An 18183-nucleotide genomic window follows, 5' to 3' on the forward strand; every position below is an offset into this window, starting at 1 on the left:
GCAGGTTCGAGGCCAATCTCAGAAACTTAATGAGACCCAGTTTTCAAATTTAAAAAAGGAAAATAAGGCTGGGGATATAGGTCAGAGGTAATGTTCTTGGTTCAATTCCCAGAACCCCAAACTAAACAAAACAAAGTAAAACAAAACAACAAAAAACATTTAAGTCATTTGGTTTATATTGACATCTTTTTCTTTTAGCCAGTAAGTAGATCACACACTTGCTAGTTACCTGGCTGCTATTTTATACACATTGTGGGCATTTCCTCATTGAATCAACAGAACGATTCTATGAAATAAGTAATAAGATTATATTTTGGAGGATGGAGAATCAGGCCTCACTCACAAAGGATGAGAAAAGCTGGGCATGATGGCACATGTCTATAAGGCCAGCATTTGGGAGGCTGAGACAGGGAGAATCATGGTTCAAGGACAGCCTCAGCTACTTAGCGAGGCCCTTTGCAACTCAATGAGGCCCTGTTTAAAAAATAAAGAATAAAAAACAGGACTGGAGGTGTAGCTCAAAGGTAGAATGCCCCTGGGTTCCACCCCCAGTACCACACACACACACACACATGCACGTGCACACACACACACACACACACACACACATGATGAGAGTCTCAGAGCTGGTGTGACAGGCTTGGGCTAGAGGTCCCTGTGCTCCTAGCTCCCATGCAAGAGGCCACTTCAGAACAGGTGGCAGGGAACTGGTGGCAGGTGGGTCTGTAACACACCCACTTGATGCTCGCCACAGGTCAAAGAGGTGGGCACTGCTAACCCTCCTGTTTGGCAGTTGCCATCCTAGGGTTCTGGCCTGGCATTTCTGGGGCCACAGTTGCCCTTGGCAGTGGTGAAATGGCCATGTTTCACTTTTCTCCATGGCCACAGTGACCCATCTTTCTTTGCAAACTACTGATTTTAGTCTTTCTGCAAACATTGCCGAGTCCACACCCCTCAAACCCCTCCCTCATGGATTACTCAGCTCAGGGAAATCGTTGGTTTATGCTGGGAACTCCAGTGCTTGGAAGGGCTTCTTGTACCTACTGGTTAATCAATTCTGCAGGGAGTGGGTGAGCAAACTTCAAGGATGAAAAGGCTGTGGAAGGTGCATAAATGGCAGGCACGGGGGCAGCTAATGTCACCTGCCTGGGGCCGTTGCCTCTTCTGCTAAATGAGTTTGGGCTCAGCAAGTGTCTACTGATCCACAGACCATGCAGTTGAGCACATCTTGTACCCCATGGAGGATAATGGGCAGCACCCCTCTCTGCTGAGCCTGCAGGGCACCATCCTGAATATGCTGGGCTTTCTGCTGAGCTCGCGGCAGGTCTGTTAACCCTCTTGAAATCTCTGGCTGCTTTCCTACGCGTGCAGGCAGCTGTTTCCAGGATGAAGTGAGGTCACATGTGCATGGTGCTGAGGACAGACCCGGGCCCACAGCTCTGCCCTAGCTGCTGCTACTGCTGATGTCCTTGCCACCATCCATTCTATTTTCTGGGCTTAGCCAGGGCTGCAGATGAGAAAAAGATGCTGTACATGGTCATGGGACTCCAGGAAAATACATCACTAATTCTGCCCAGAAGGAGACAACCTCTAACAGACCTCAGAAAAGAGGCTGCTTTGGAGCCAAGCTTTGAGGGCGGAACAGAGCCTTGTGGTTTTGTAAAGGGCATTCCCAGCTGATGGAGCCCAGATGCAGAAGAGGACTGACACAAGGTGATGCTTGTGGAACACTGAGCAGGGCTCTGGGAAGGCAGGGCCTGGGGTGACTAAAGCTCTGGAGAGGCAGCCTAGGTGATGAGCAGGAGGCCAGTGTGCTTTGCACACCAGGGTTCCTGGATGAATCCCCCCAGGCCACAGGGAGCCATGAAGGAGGATGGCATGCTCACTGAGGATTTTGCGGGAAACAGAACTGCTAAGGTCTGTTCATGGTACAAACATATTTTCTTATTGGTGGATTATAGTCATATGCCTTTATGGGGTACAAAATGGCAGGGACATAATGCACACTTCGCTCATATAGCCCTTCCCAATTACTACCCCAGTCCCTCCTCCTTTCTCCTTCTTGTGTTTTACTTGGTGATTAACTCTGATATGTTTGTAAATGGACCTCATGTACATTAGGGAATTTCCTTCTTCGCCTCCCATCCCCCTCAGCGAGTTCGCCTTATTATTTGTTCATCTATGATTTTTTGTTCTTCAGCAAGATACTCTGACATTCACCATGTAGGGATTTTCTTCACACCCACTGTCCATCTTCCCACCCTAGCTGGCTGTCCTACCACCCAGTTTAATTCAGTCCTGACACTTTCTCTGGGATTAGCATCAGACCCCACAGGTTATGGACTCAGCCCCCTAGACTGCTTCTACTTCATAAGCCAGCTGCAAGTCCTTCTGACTGAGCATTGTCAATTACAAGTTCCCAGGACCCCCTCTGTGAGTCCCATCACGGTATTGACTCACAGAAGTCAAAAGGCACATTTCTCACTATCACCAGTTTGTTGCATAAGATACTATAAAGGCTCCAGATAGAAGACCACCCAGTGAAGAAGTACCTAGAACACGGTCTGCAGGGAGGCCCCCGTGTGGAGCTTCTGTCCCACACAGTTGGGTTATACCACCCTCATGCCAGTGGTATAAAGTCCAAGGTTCAACCACCCAGATGCTCTTCAAGCTCCATCATTTAATGTTTATAATGGAGTCACAAAAAATAGGCATGGTGGATTAAATTTTGTCTGTTGGCCATCTACTCAGTCCCGCCATCTGTCCCTTCCCCAGCTACCAGGAGGGAAAATTTTACCCTCTTATCACAGGATGGGCCTTTCTGGCAACTGTCCTCCACCCAGAAGCTGCCTGGTGATCTGTCAAGAGTCACCTACAACATGGTTGAAAGATACTTAGGAATAATAAAAGAGGCCTCTTGCTCTGGAAATTTCAAGGGTTTTAGAAGCCTTGGGTCTGAATCTGGAGACTATATCCTCTCTCTCACTCTCTCAGTGTCATAAAGAGCGTAAATATTGAGGCAGGAGATGGTGGTTAGGGCTAATGACAGTTACAAGGATATCAGTATCACCCTGTGGTAGAGCCCCCTCCCCGGGATTCCTTGTCATTTTCCCCACAGAAACCCCAGGCATACAGGAGGGAAATGCCCACATGCACTCATTTACTTCATGGCAAGAGAACATAGACATGTGGCTTGATGAAAGTCCAGAATCACCAAGGTGTGAGACCCAGAGTCCTTGGGCCCTGGGCCACCTGTGTTCTACTGCAATTCCATCACACCTAATTCCTGCCCTGGTACAGGTGAGAGGTTTGCAGGTGAGGATGCAGCCTGCAGCCTGCCAAAGCATTTGTCAAGTGTATTCATGAAAGGCCTGCAGGTTGCCTTCCTCCTTTCGGGCAGGCCCCAGGCCACAGGGATGTTGCTCTTGGTCTCTACGCACTGTGCTGCTGCCCCAGGCTTCATCATCAATCCTATTTAATTACCCAATTCATTTATTTATTTATTGGTGCATTGTAGTCATACATCTTTATGAGGTACAGGATGGTAGAGGCATACATGCACATATCATTCAAAGTCATCACACAATTTTATTTGTAACTACTGCAGGGAGGTGGCTTGTTGTCAAGAATGTAAGAGGTTAGTGGGTTGGGCACCAGCCTTCTTTTTGGTTTGCTAAAGCTCTGTCCTGGTGCTGGGAGTGAAAGAAACAACCTCCCTGCTACAGCAACCCCCCAAAGGTCAAGTCACAGCCTGTGGAGCTTTTTATAGGCAGAATACCGCCACCTTCTGGCCGATGACAGACATTAGCCAATGTATTTATCTTAAGCTCTTGAGAGGGATGATAGACCTGGGTGAGTGTTGAAAACTGTTTCAAGGTAATTAAACCTGGAGCTCTATAACAATGGAGTGAGGGTGTATATTTACTCCATCGGGAGAGTATAGACATCTATTATCTGCTGTGTGCCAGCTGCTCAGTTGCCTATTGGGAATGTGTAGATATAACTAACCAAGACTTGCTGCCTACTGAGAAATAGATTTTTCTCCCTGTAAGACAGAGTCTGCCATTGTGGCCAGTGCTAGAACCCTGGACAGTCAAAAAAAGAGAGAGTAGAAGAGGGAGGAGAGGTGAGCCTGGCTCTCTGGAGAGGCAGGGATGCTCAAGGTGGGGTGGCAATGGAAAAGCAGGAGGGAGGATGTCAGTCACCAGGGAGGGAAGGGCATTCCAGGCAGAGGGACCAGCATTGCAAATCCTAGGTCAGCAGGACTGGACCACTGTGAGCCAGTGATACTCTAGGATCGAGTATAGGAATGCCGACTGTGGGACTAGGCTGGGGAGGCAATGGGACGATGAGGGCCCCGCTGTGCTGACTGATGAGGGAGAGAGTACCCTACAGAGGTCACAAGGGCTCTGATGGCCCCAGCCATGTGCTTAGGGCATCCAACAAATCAGACACTTGGCCATTAGCTCCTGGAGAGCAGTGTTTTCTTGGTAATTGTCTTGTTGCTTTTAAATTCAGCAACAGGATTTTCTATAATACTTTCCTCCCAAGCTCCTGGGAGATGCCTAGTTGTCTAATAATCTTTCCCAAAGCTTCTCCTCTGGGAGGAAATGCTAAAGATAAGCACAACTCATAAGCAAAATGAAGAGTTGATTGTGGATAGCTTGTTTTGTGGTTTGGATTTTTGTTTGTTTCTTTTTTTTTGGGGGGGGGGGCTTGGTTGTTTTGTCCAGAACTCATGGACTGGGCTCCTTGTCTGTGATGGGAAGTTCCCACACTGAGGTGTCAGCTGCATCTTGCAAAACCTCTCCTGGAGACCCAGGAGCCTTGGCATAATTCCTATTGGCCTCCATTTGGCCCTTACCCTAGAATGTGGAGTTTCAAGAGAGTCAGAATAAGGTTTTAAAGTATGTTGTTTTATTAAACCCAGAGACATCCTTAAGAAGCTTGTGGTTCAAGAGGACACTCAGGTCCAGGGAGGCCACATAACTTCTCAAGGGGCTGCTATGGAGGAGCTGGCCTTGGGTATAAATAGTCAAAGAACGCTAGAGAAGGGTCCAGGCCCCCCATTCTACCTGCTTTCAGATAACAAGCTGAAAGAAGCAATGAAGTTCTCCAGTTCCATCCATTTCCCTGCACAATTTTATTCTTCTTTATGACAGACTAAAAATCCATTGTGTACATATCCCATAGTTTTGTAATCTATTCATCTGTTGATGGGCATCTTGGCTGGTTACATAGTTTGGCGATGGTGAATTGTGTGGGTATTACCATAGATATCCATGCATTACTTTGTTTTTATTTAAATTTATTTTTATTAATTTTTATAGGTGCATTATAGTCATCATATTGGGGGGAAAATTTGTCTGTACATACATGTACACATCACTGATTTAACCCCTACCCAATTCCCACCCCATTTCCTCCCCATCCCTCCTTCCCTTGCTTGGCTTAGTAATTGACTTTGATATGTTTGAGTACATTGTGTGTTTTAGAGAATTTCATTCTTCCCCCTCCCATCCCCTCCTTTAGGTTGTCTTGTTTGCTCCCATGCATTACTTTGATAGTTTGGTTTTTTATTCTTTTGGGTAGATACCCCGGAGTGGTATCGAAGGATCATACAGTAGGAGGTAGGAGAAAACATAGATAAACCTATAAGCTGACCTAACTGAGGGTGATGGGGAGAGGGTAACAGGGAAATTCCCTAATGCACATAATGCACATTCACAAACATGTCAAAGTCAATCGCTAAGCCAAACATGAGAAGGAAGGAGGGGGATGGAATGGGGCATAAAGTGAGGAAGGGCGAAACGAATGATGTGTGCATGTGTGTACCTCTCCCATCTTGTACCCCATTAAGATGTATGACTGTAATGCACCAATAACATTGTTTAAAACAGAAGCAATGAAGCTGAAGTAAGCACCTGTCATGTGCTGCTGTCTTATAAGTGTGCTACACAGGCTCTACACAAATTCTTTTCATACCACAAAATAGACTTCATGATAACACCTACCTCTGACCTGACAATAACTGATCCTGAAACAGTTGCTGTCTGCAAGCTGGGCATGGTGGCACACACTTGTAATACCAGCATTTGGGTGGTGGAGACCAGAGGATCGCGGTTTGTGGACAGCCTCAGCTACTTAGCAAGGCTTTTCGCAACTCAGTGAGACCCTGTTTCAAAAATAAAAGACTAAAAAGTTGCTTTCTTCTGTGGTCACCTTTACTTCTTTTGGCCCATCCCTGGTGCTAGTTGGTGGACTTTCTAGCACTACGTGACTCAGAATTTGGGTTATTTAAAATTACCTGAGACAGCAAAGAAGCAGAGTTTAGTAGAGACTGAGGGTTTGAGTAACACCCATTTCTCCCTCCACTTCTAGAATTCTCAAACTTTACGGTGTGTATGAATTATCTATTACAATGTAATTTCTGATGCATTGGGCCTAGGGTGAGGGACTCTCCAGTGATCCTTTAACAAATTCCCTGCCAATGCCTGTCTCAACTCTGACGTCTCTTGAGGGGGCATCCTCACTGGCCATGCAGCAGGACCTTGCTGCCTCCTGGTCTCCCTCTGCCAGTCTCTAAGGCTAAGCACAGGAGCTAACTCTGTTCACCTGGGCTCAAGGTCTGCAGTGCCATGTTCCCAAGCTGCAGTACATCTGGCTGCATTCTGGAGCCTCTCTCCTGGGACACAGGGGCCTCAGCAGCAATGCCCATCTGGCCTCTCCCTAGCTCATGGAATCTCCTAGGCCTCACCACATCCCAGCACTGTCCTGTCTCCAGGACCTCTTCAGTAATGGTGAGCCCCTTGGTGCAATAAGGGCCGCCTGGGACTCATCTTTGGCTTTGCATAGCACCTCATCCTGAGCATGCTGCAGAGAGTGTGGCACCCACACAGCAACAGCGCTCTGTGTCTCTGTCTCTGTCTGTCTGTCTATCTATCTGTCTCTTTCTCTCTCTCTCTCTCTTTCTCTGCTTGCTGAAAACTCCTGGTTTTTGCTGGTCACTCACAGCCTGAGGGTCTCATTGGTTAATGTGGAAGTCAAAGCCATGGATGGGATGCCCTCTTGCCATCCCTCAGGTGCACAAGCTCTGTGGTTTAGCTCTCCAGGGCACAAAGCTGTACTTCTTATCCCTATATGCTCTCACTCCTGATTTGGCTGTATCATTTCACCTTGATTTATTTCTGGCATAGTCCCCATCAGCCTTCAAGGCCCAAGCCAGATGCTAGCTTTGCAGGGATCCGTGATCTCCCTGTGACCTCCAGTGTCTCGAGGTGCAGCGCTTGATTCCAGCTACTGCTCAGTGAAGTGTCACTCCCTAGCTATGCAACCTTGAGTATGTCACTTAACCCCATCTATACAATAGGGTTGATGACAAGAGCACCAGCTCTTAGAATTGCCATAAGGATTGATTCAATTTCTGAAAAGCACTTGACCCTCTGTACCAGTAACTCAGTGGTCATTAATGCCCTTGTTATTCCTAGATACTCTCTTGTATATTTAAGAAGACTGCCTGAAGGAGTGGCATTGAATGGAAATCTGCAGTAGGAGTAGATGTTGTGGGATGTGTGATTGTGTGCAGGTGTGCAGGTGTGTGCACAGGCACAGGTGCAACAGGGGACGTATTTTGCCAAAGATGAGAAAATTCACAGAGGCAGGGGTTCAGGTCAAGCATGAATTTGCAAGCATTTTAACAAGTCTAGTGTCTGGACCAGACCTTGGAGATCCATACAGCTGTAGACATGACACCTCCCAGGGGCTCTAATGTGCAACCAGGGTGGAGTATTGTCAGAGGGCACAGCTTGTTCAGGGAACTTGAAGTGGGCTGCTTTTAATGCTTGCTTACCTGGAAGATGCATGGCAGGCATCATCTTCTCCAGGTTGCCTCTCATGACCTTCTACAGCATTGGGTATTTATCTCTGTCATAGTGTGTTTATAGCATAACTGCTGGAGTATATAGTTATATTGAAGCCAAGTGGCTCTTCTAGGACTCTGTGCATTTATATTTATCTCTCTAGAATTTATCATACCTGAAAAACACAGTAAGATCCCTCCATAAAATGAGCCTGGGAAGGGGGAGTTGGCAGAGTGGGGATGGCATAGCGAGGGTAAGTGCTGAGCCTCTTTTCTCTGGGGCAGACTGGGCTCAGGTTGCCTGTTTATGGGAAGAAGGCCTTTTCTGATCCAGAAAGTTCTCCACACCTATTATTCATACTTGATCAGACCCAGGTGTCTAGGAACAAAGGAAAAGTCCTACTGTGGCTTAAGAGGAAGCTCCTTCAACCTGATATGAAGCCATTTCTTTAATAAACTGAAGGGGAAATAATTCTCCCAAAGACACATTTAATGAGTAGCTTTTTTACTCTTGTGGCTGAGCTCAGAATTCATGCTGTACTTGCTGACACCGCAGCGGTGCAAGGGGGAGTGTATGAGTGAAAGAATAAGAAGCTCCATAGGACAAGTCTGCCCGATGATGCCAGCTCACCTGTTCATTCAATAAAAGATTACTAGTTGTTTAATGGTCTGGGCTTATTTTGGGAAAAAAATCCTGAAAAAAATAAAAATAAAAGATTACTAGTTCACAGGACCAGTCAGCCTGATCGGAGCTAAGAAAGGAAGGAGGCTGAATCTCAGAACACAGACAAGGAGAGACAGTGGAGGACAAACAAGATGTACATGGCTAGAGGTGCCACAGGAGAAGTCCAGGCAAGCCAGAGAGGCCTGTCCTTCATTGAGCAGTCAAAGGCAGGAAGGTCAGATTTGCACTGTAGCACAGAGAGTTTTTAAAAGAGAAAGCAGAAACAAGATAAAACATCTTAACCAGGCATGGTGACACACACTTCTAATCCCATCATTTGGGGGGGCTGAGATTGGAGGATCGTGGTTCATGGCCTGCCTCAGCTACTTAGTGAGGCCCTCTGCAACTCAATGAGATCCTATTTCAAAATAAAGAATAAAAATTAGGGCAGGGGGGTGTAGCTCGGATGTCAAATGTCCCTGGGTTCCATCCCCAGACCTGCAAAAAAAAAAAAAATAGATAAAACTTCCCTGGTGGAGGACATACAAAGTCAATGTTGTAGAGAAAAGAAGGTATTCCGGCTGACCAAGGGCCTGGAACTTGAAAATGGCCAGGTGTGTGCAGGCCGCTGTAGGAAGGTTGTATGACTAGAACAATGGGTGTGTACCAGGCAAGAAAGGGAGGTAGTCCCAGGTAGGGTGTGAACTATTTTAAGGAGCAAAAAGGTGCCAAGCGTTGACAGAGGAGATTGGCTCTCATTATTGAGGCATGCTGGTTGGGGATTCCAAATATAAGCTATCTCTAGTCCATCAGAAGCCTCATTCACCAGCCTCAGGGTTTTCTGGTAACCGATTCATCCCCCCATCTATCCCTTACTTTTGTATCTATTAACACTCTTGACCATGGTATAGGTGACTGATCCAAGCATGGTCATCAAACACTGATCTCAACACTTGGAAGAAACAGCTCAGAGATGCTGTTTCCGAATGAAGCCTGTGTTTGGAAGCTAGTCATTAACTATAAAGCAGGCTCTCCAGGTATGGTTGTGCATGCCTATAATCCCAGTTCTTGGGAGGCTGAGACAAGAGGATCACAGATTACAAGCCAGCCTCAGCAATTTAGTGAGCCTCTTCTTCAAAATAAAATGGACTGTGGGTATAGCTCAGAGATACAATGCCCCTGGGTCCAAGCTCCACTACCAAAAAAAAAAAAAAAAAAAAAAAAAAAGGAGTAATCCCTCGAAGGTGGAGAGTGTTACTGTGCACCAAACTTCTTCCCTCTTTTTATTATACTTAGATGTCTCAGTCCACCTGATATGTCTTCATCTAGCATCAGCCTTCAATCTTAGAATAAAAAAGGAGCTCCCAATGTTTCAAGCACTGAACTTAGATTTCCCTATGAATTATTTCATCCAAAGTAATTATTTTTGCATATTTATTGGAGAAAGTGAGGCCCAAGACAACTGTTGAAAAGGGCTAGAGTTTGAAGTACCTATGGTTATGTACCCTCAGTCCATCATGCATAACAGGGAGTTCCACGCCGACGTTCATCGATAGTCCACATTCCCATGTAAATAGGCTCCCTCCAGACAGACACGCTCTCCTATCTCTCTGTGTTCTGGTTTATTGTAAACATGAACCTGAGACGTGGAAGATGCTCATTGAGGTGTGGTTGTATACATAAAGAAGCTAGAGCTTGGTGTCAGCATTTTTCACTGGCTTCCTGCCACTCCTCAGAGACAAGATTGCTCTTCTAAAGGTACTCCCCGAGAAGATTGTTCTCTCCATTTAAAACTGCAGTTATCCAAAAAGATTCCATTTTCAAAAGATCTTCTCCAAAAGCTCCAGGTCCCCTCTAGCCAGGCTCCTTCAAGTTTTAATTAAGGCAAGCTGGAATCTTCCATAAGAAATGTGAGGGGTTGATAGGAGGGTGGCAGTTTGCCAAAGCCATGTGCAGCCTGCCATATAAGAATCAAAAGCAATGAACTTGTAACACTATCTTCTCGCAGACGCCCTACTGTGGTGTGGGGAAGTGGCTTTGTAGTCAGAGTCCTTCAGCTGTCTAACTTGGTGGCATTCTGGGAACTCACGTTTCACTCATTCTCATTTTACTTTTGTGTAAAAGGATAGTTACAATCCCTCAACCGCAGAGTAAGAATAGGAGTTAAATAGGAAACACATGTAAAATGCCTAGGACTCTGTCTACCAAATAATTACTATTCATACATGGCAGCTACAATCACTGCAAATACTGAGACTTTGGTGGGATATCGAGTGGAATCCAGTGTAAGGGTCTCTAGGGCTGGGAGGAGTGAGGAGGCTGCCATGATGGCTTATTTTCAGCCTATCATGAAGCAAAGAGTGCATGGAAGGAAGCCACTGGATCTTAGCACTGAGCAGGTAGGTTTAATATGGTTTTGTGATGATGGGGTTAGAGGGGCGGGATAGAAAAGTTAAAAAGGTGAAGCAATGTACACAATGGGAAGGAAAACATCAAAGGTGCAAGGCATTTCCATAAGTAAGCTGTACTTAAGATACCAGGAAAATCAAGTGAAGTGGAAGAGAGAAAAGGGTGCTGGGTAGTGGGTGATCTTGCATGCAAGACTAGAAGAACTGGATGCTAGTCTGTAGACAGGAACTACAGGGTGACCTATCACCATTTTGAGGCCCACGTGCAGGGTGGCAGGGCTCCTGTATGACTAAGCAGCATAATGTAGTCTCACAGAGGCACAGATATTCCCTGAACACGGAGAAGTTAGTAAAGGTGTCAAGAAGAAGACTATGATCGTCTCATGAAGTAAAGGCCTGACTGCCACTTTTCTTGCCTCCAGATGTTGAACAATCCAGAGAAGATAGCTGAGCAGATCAGCAAGGATCTTGCCTGGCTCACTTCCCACGTGATGGCTCTGTGGACCCAGTTTCTGGACACGGTGACGCAGCACTCTCAAGTCACAACTTACCTCACCCAGGAACACCACACCTTGAGGGTAAAGTGTCAAGTGGTAGAAATCCCCTAGCCGTAGGCATTCACTCTCTTGGGAAGCTTTTCGAGCATTAGTTCATGAACAGAATAAAAATTGGGGCTGTCCTAGTCTATACTTCTGAGCATCAGTCCAGCCCCCACCAAGAGCATGCAATGTTACATTAGAAACTTACTTAGCCACTCAGACCTCTGAGCTTATCATTCACAAAGCACCTTTTCTGTGTATATCTGATAATAATGGAGCTTATAATAATGGGTATTATATTAATAGTATTTGCACAACCTGTAATATAGCTCGGAGGTAGAACACTTACCTAGCTTTGTACATGGGATCTTACCCAGAGCACTGCCAAAGGAAACAACAAAAGAAAAACAAACAAAGCAACCACAAGCAAACAAGAATACTTGTAAAAATGTTTCAGATGTAAGGCAGTGCTTTAAATGAATTGCATTGCTACCAACTTGACTGTATATGGGTAAGCAATAATGCATAATAAGCAATGTTGATCTCCTTTAGAGCAAGAAGAACAAATATCTAGAATCAGAGTTCACAAAGTGCTTAGCAAACACACTTACATGACTGACTTTTGAAATTCTGTATTTATTTATGGTGACAGTTTGCCAAGGTCTTATATTCCAGTAGAAGGAATAAACCCTAAATATAAACATGATAGAAAGCAATGCAAGAATGTTTTCATAAACCTGCACTAAACTGTGTTCATATAGCAGGTTTGGACTGAGAGCTGAAAAGGAGGAGGAACAGCTATGGAGAGTGGGAAATGTATTGTTTCAAACCTCTGGGTGTGGGCAGAGCTTTTCTTCTATTAGTACATAACTCTTGTCTCCCTGACCTTCAATTTTAAGAAGTGGAGGTCATATCTACCTGGAGAAGTAAGCTATTTACATTGCTTTATTCCTCAGGTCCGGAGGTTTTCCGAAGCCTTTTTTTATATGGAGCACCAAAAACTGGCAGTCCTGACCTTCCAGGAAAACCTGTAAGTAGTAAATTGCATGTGCACTTACCTTGTAAAGTAGCTAGTCAAGCCCGTCGACCTGCTTTTCTTTGCTCAAACTTTCCTTTCACTTTCTTTCTGTCTGTGAAACCAAGAAACCTGCTAACCTCTGTACAATCAGTCTGCAATACCAGGACAGAGGAGTCAGACATATTGCAGAGGCAGGAGCCATTGGTGGCAGAGGAGGTCAGCAGCCAAAGGTTTCTTGTGTTGAATGTCATCGCAGTTCTAAAGACAAAATCAAGATGCCCTAGGTCCCTGAAGACACCTGTGCCGACCGAGTCCTTTGCAAAATGGATTAGAAGCAGGTGGTGTGGCCACAAGCTATGCCAAAAGAAAATTATAGATGCTGTTTGAGACACCACAGTCACTAAAAAATGCACTTGGCATAATAATTAAGCATGTGACCTCTAATTAAGAGAACTGATGAATTTCTAAGTTTGTCACCTTCCAGAAAAGATTGAAAAATACTTGAGAATCAGAGGATGGGAGACGAAGTCATCTTCTCTCAGGGATTCTCTAGTGAAGAGGGCAGAGATTTCCCCCAGGATCTTTAGAATTGTTTTTATTACTAAAATATGTTCACCTCAAAATATAAACATGGACAGAAGGATGTTTGAGGTGTCCCAGTAGATCTGGCTGTAGAAGTTCTTAAGGTCATGCATTGCACCAGATGTACTGAAGGTTCTTTCACCCTCTTCTATATAACCTTGTTTCCTTCCCTTGCCCCCTTCTACTTGGAAAGTACAGTGTCATTTGCATTTTTCCTCCTGGGTTCTGCAAGTGAGAGGGACACCAGGGGAGTTGCACTTAATGTTAAAATAATGTGTCTGGAGCTCCCTGGAGTCCTCTCCCACTGGTGAATTCATTCACTCATTCCAGCCTTCAGCTAGAACTGGCCAGACATATGCTCAAGAACTAATAGAAGAAGAGCTAATATGACAAAGCATAGTTTTTTTGGGGGGATAACTGAGTGAAATATTACAAATCAGGAGGACTGCAAGAAACCAGCTTCCCAGAGTCATAGGAAGAGGAGGTTAGCCTTAGCCATGCTGGGGCTACATCCTCAAATGATGCTCACCTGCACAGGTGACAGACACAAAGGCTGTGAGCAACCCTTCCAGAAAAGCTTGGTTGAATAACCACCATCTGTGCCCAGCACAGTTGGTACAGTGTCAGATGATCTGGGCTCAAGCTCTGTCCTCCAGTGATGGGCAGTGGGTCATTGAGACTGTTTTCTTGGTGATTTTATCCCTACCTCACGCAGCTTAGTTTTCTTATACATAAATCAGATGAGGCTAATTTGAAAGGACAAAATAGGAATATCCATATACAGGAAAATACATAGCACCGGTCTCAGACTTTGCTCAGGAAATGTCAGACGATGACCCCATAGTGAGTGCTTATGTCCACAGAGGCAGTTGGAATACAGCAGGGAATGAAGAAGAAAGCGCTGTCCTCACAGATCACTTGTTTCAGGGGACAAAAGGTGAGCTAAAAGTTCTATCATTGCAGGCAGTGACAAGTGAAGAAAAACAAAGCAAGGTAAGGTCACAGAAACTTAGGAGAAGGGGCTAGGGCCAGCATCCTCATAAATGTTTAACCACCAGCCCTCAGAAGACAAATAAAACATGAACAAAAGGAGGAACTATTTACTGAACCTCATACACTTGAGTTTTAGCTGTGAAAGATTCTATGATTAAAGAAACATCTATTTAGTGTTGACATATGCCAGACATTATTGTAGATGTAGACTATTCAGCAGTGAACTGCTACTGACCAGCTCAGCTGGGCACTAGGGACTCTGCCAGGGTGTCGGGACCCTTTGGGACTGGTTTCTCGAAAGGTGGGCAAAGGCTGCAGCCGCTTATCTACAGCGATTTTTCCCTTTTTATGAAATAAACTCATTTAAGTTCCTATCCACAGCACTAAAAGTGGAGATTCCTCTCTGGGAAAAATCTGAAATGACTGACATGGACAAATGCCTCTTGTGAAATTGACACTTTATTACAAGAACCCAGGAAAATTTATATCCTTCACCAGTGAGATTAATAGTAAAAAAGTGTAAAAACCACAAAACTATAGTGAAGGACATGTAAACAAAGTAAAAGGACACTAGTCCGGTATTCAAGATTAGCTACAGATCCTGTGACCAAATCCAGCCCCCTGCCCTTGCAGACAGGCAGCTCCAAAGGGAAAATTCCAAAAGGCACAGGCACGCCCAGGGCTTGGAGAATTCGTCCTCTCATGGAATCTCCTTTAACTCTTTTGGAACTTTCCGTTCCTAGGGCTTTGTTCATATGGCTGGCATGGGGAGATATGGTGATCCAAAGTCCTGCGATGGAGGTCTGCCAGGTTTTGTCTGCAATGCCATCTAAAGTCTGAAAGCTTAAACAAGCTCACAACACATTTTAGTAGATAAACACCAAAAAGTAACATGAAGTTTTTAGATTTAATTGTCAGATTACTTCTCTAGCTGCTGAGCACTTTTCCTCAAATGATAGGCTTATTAGAAGCCTATTTCTCTTTTAATAATCCATTTTCCTACCACAAACCTTCTGCAACTTCCTTTTACTCTTTTTTGATTACCCTGATTCTCTCTTTCCCATTTGGGACAATCTTAGGATAAACTCTTCTTCACACAAAAATGCTTTCTTATTCTCACCATATTTCCTTTCTTCACACCTACACATTTATTATATCTGTCCTTTGTTCCGACATATTTATTTTTTAACCACGGGGTGCCTGCCTCCCTGTCTCGGGCAGCACATATACTGGGTTTAAAGGTCAAGAATCTTCTTAGCCTTCCGGCTCTATTGTATTGGGCAGTATTGGCTGCTCATCAACTAGGCTGCTTTGAAGTCACACACAAAGTTTATCCTCTCTGTATCTAGGCCAGATCACAAGGAGAGGGGTTAAACAGAGGCACCAGTTGCCTCCCTTCCAAGTTTTTAGGGCTAATAACTTCAGCTGACTCTTAAGGCTTTTACTATAGGTTAATGATTAGAATGAAGGTCAGAGATAGAGAGGAATTCTGCGTTTGTAATTGCTGTAGCTGGAATGCTTCCACAGCATCTGAATTCTGACTAGATTTACATCTCGATCAAAGCTGAGGGCAGTTGAGAGGCTTAGACAAATTACTAGAAAATTTATTTTCCACAGACTCAGTTTCTCCCACAGTCCTGATCTTACATCACCAGAGCAATTCATGTGGAAAGTTAAAAGAATCATTACCAAAAGAATAGTAGTTATGAAAGAATATCTAAGAGTGGGGGAGTACTCTGGCCAGAGACAATGCTCCCCCTCAGGGCACTGCTTTTTTTAAGCAATCAGCCAATCATGCACGCGATTTCCACGCATGCAAGTGCCAAGGAAGCGGAAGCAGAGGCAGCAGTGAACCAAATGGACAAACTCCCTATCTCATAGAGTTTATATATTGTGGTAGAAGGCATTCAAATTAAGATGATATGTCATTTACAGAAAATGGATGAAACTGGAAAACATTATGCTAAATGAGATCAGTCAGTCAAAAAAGTAAGAAAATTGATTTTCTCCCTAATATATATCGAAGCTAGGGAGAAAATGTATCATGAGAGGAACTTTACAAGAAGAAAGAAACTATAGGTGAGCAAATAAGGCGATTTAAGTGAGGGAGATGGAAGGGGAAAAGACAGAAATTCCGTAAAGCACATGATGTACATTCACAAACATATCAAAGTCAATCACTAAGCCAAACATGAAAAGGAAGAAAGGGAGGAAATTGGGAGGAAATTGGGGAAGGGCTAAAGGAGTGATGTGTGCATGTATGCCTCTACCATCTTGTACCCCATTGAGATGTATGAGTATAACACACCAATAAAAAATAAAAAATAAATACTTAAATTAAGATGATATGCCAAATGTGGTTAAGTACAATGGCAAAATATCTACCAGCTTGCTATTTTAGGGAGCTGTTAGAGAAGGCTTCCTGCCTAGGAGGTGACATGGGAGTGAGGAATTCGGTGCAAGAGTGGTCCCTACATAACCATAGGTTGTTATATTCATCCTATATAGTAACTTTAGAGGTTAGGTAATATTTTAAGAATTCATTTAATAATAGTAACATATAACATAAGAAAGAAACTGAAATAGAAGAAATCTTGCTCAGGAGACAGTAAGTGCTTTTCCAGATCAGAAATGAGGTCTACTGAATAGAGGGAAATTTCTGTTTAGACTGAGAAAATGACAGAAGGAAGGTCTGACATGCTGAGAACAGAAGTGAGACTTAGTTTGACCTGTGGGCAGGGCTACATTTTGCCAGCCCCTGTGAATGAATGAGCAGGGTGGACTTACGTGGAGGTCAGAACTGAGAGTATAGAACCTTAGAAAGATGGTCCTGTTTGCACGCGAGGCAGCATCCTGCTCCAAATCAAGATGGACAGGTGGAAATGCAAGTTGGTCCAGGTGAGCCCCATCTGTCAAGACCCATCTTGTTCAAGCATGAACTACATTGTGTTTCTCCAATAATAGGTCAGAACCATTTAGTGAGCTGTGAAATCACTTGGTAGGCTTGTAGCAACACTTATAAGTGAAGTAGACCAGGCTAGGCTAGGACAGGACAAGGTCATATAGGTAGTCGGAGTAAGAAGTGTTTGCTTAAACTTTTATTTTGACACGTATGCTTCTGAGAGTGTGGCAACTGGGATACCAGGGAAATAAAGACTATTTGTTGCCATAGGTTGTAATTTTTAAATCATGTTAAGGAGTTAATTTGATCTCAGCACTTGGGAGGCTGAAACAGAGGATCGCAGGTGTCAAGGCCGATCTCAGTAGCTTAGCAAATACCATTAGCAACTTAACAAGACCCTGTTTCAAATAAAAAAATAAAAAGGATGGGGGTGTAGCTTTGAGGTAGAATGTACCTGCGCTCAATTCCCAGTACCAAGAAGAAAAAAATAGTTAATTGGAACAGGTTAGTAGCAAGCCTATGTTTTCTGCCCCTCCTCTCTGTTTAACTAGCTTCACATCAGTGTTTTTTACACAGGAAGTAGATATTGGAGGAAAAGTTTGTTGCTAAAATGAGTGGTGAAAATGTGAAACCTGTGGAGACCTATACTGATATATTAATTTTCATAATATAATTGAGATTAACTTTGACTTTTACATTATCTGTGTTAATAATTATAGCACTAATTAATAAAAACACATTCATTCTATAAGATGCTGGGTTCGTAGGATTGAACTCATTAGGCATCTCACCGTACTCATCGTGCTCACAGCCTATTGACAATATTCTGGTAAGAAACTGTCCACAAGTATTTACATGCAGTGGTTCGCTTAATGTTCACATTTACCCAGCCAGGTAGGTGCTGCTACTCTCCCTCTATAAAAAAGAAACTGGGGAAACTTAGACCCAAGGAAGTTAAGTAATTTATCTTAGACCACAGCAGGACACTCAGAGCAACATAGGTTAGTTGAAATTCAGAGACCACACTCCGAGTTCTAGCCTCCTTGCTGTGGCTCCTGTGTCAGGCACTGACCCATTATTCTAAAGAAAAAACTTATACTGTGGAGTTTTCTACTATAGAATTGAGCACTTTTTATGCTATTGAGCTGTACTCACACCTCACCCATTCACAGTTCTCTCCTTGGTCTGAATTGTCATCCTTGCCTGTAGCATTTCTTGG

At 44.2% G+C, this 18183-nt stretch overlaps 1 protein-coding gene across 1 annotated transcript in view; it reads left to right on the forward strand.

The window, feature by feature from the left end:
• FAM135B (family with sequence similarity 135 member B) overlaps positions 1-18183 on the forward strand; it is a gene marked incomplete at both ends in the record, with an annotated part of 208160 nt that overhangs the window by 163187 nt on the left and 26790 nt on the right. The window contains 2 exons of the mRNA XM_080695259.1: positions 11353-11508; positions 12426-12499. Coding sequence (XP_080551385.1) covers positions 11353-11508; positions 12426-12499 — 230 coding nt within the window. The remainder of the gene's footprint in view (positions 1-11352; positions 11509-12425; positions 12500-18183) is intronic.

The sequence above is a fragment of the Muscardinus avellanarius genome (assembly GCF_963383645.1).
Source record: "Muscardinus avellanarius genome assembly, chromosome: 4".
NCBI classification, from domain to species: domain Eukaryota; kingdom Metazoa; phylum Chordata; class Mammalia; order Rodentia; family Gliridae; genus Muscardinus; species Muscardinus avellanarius.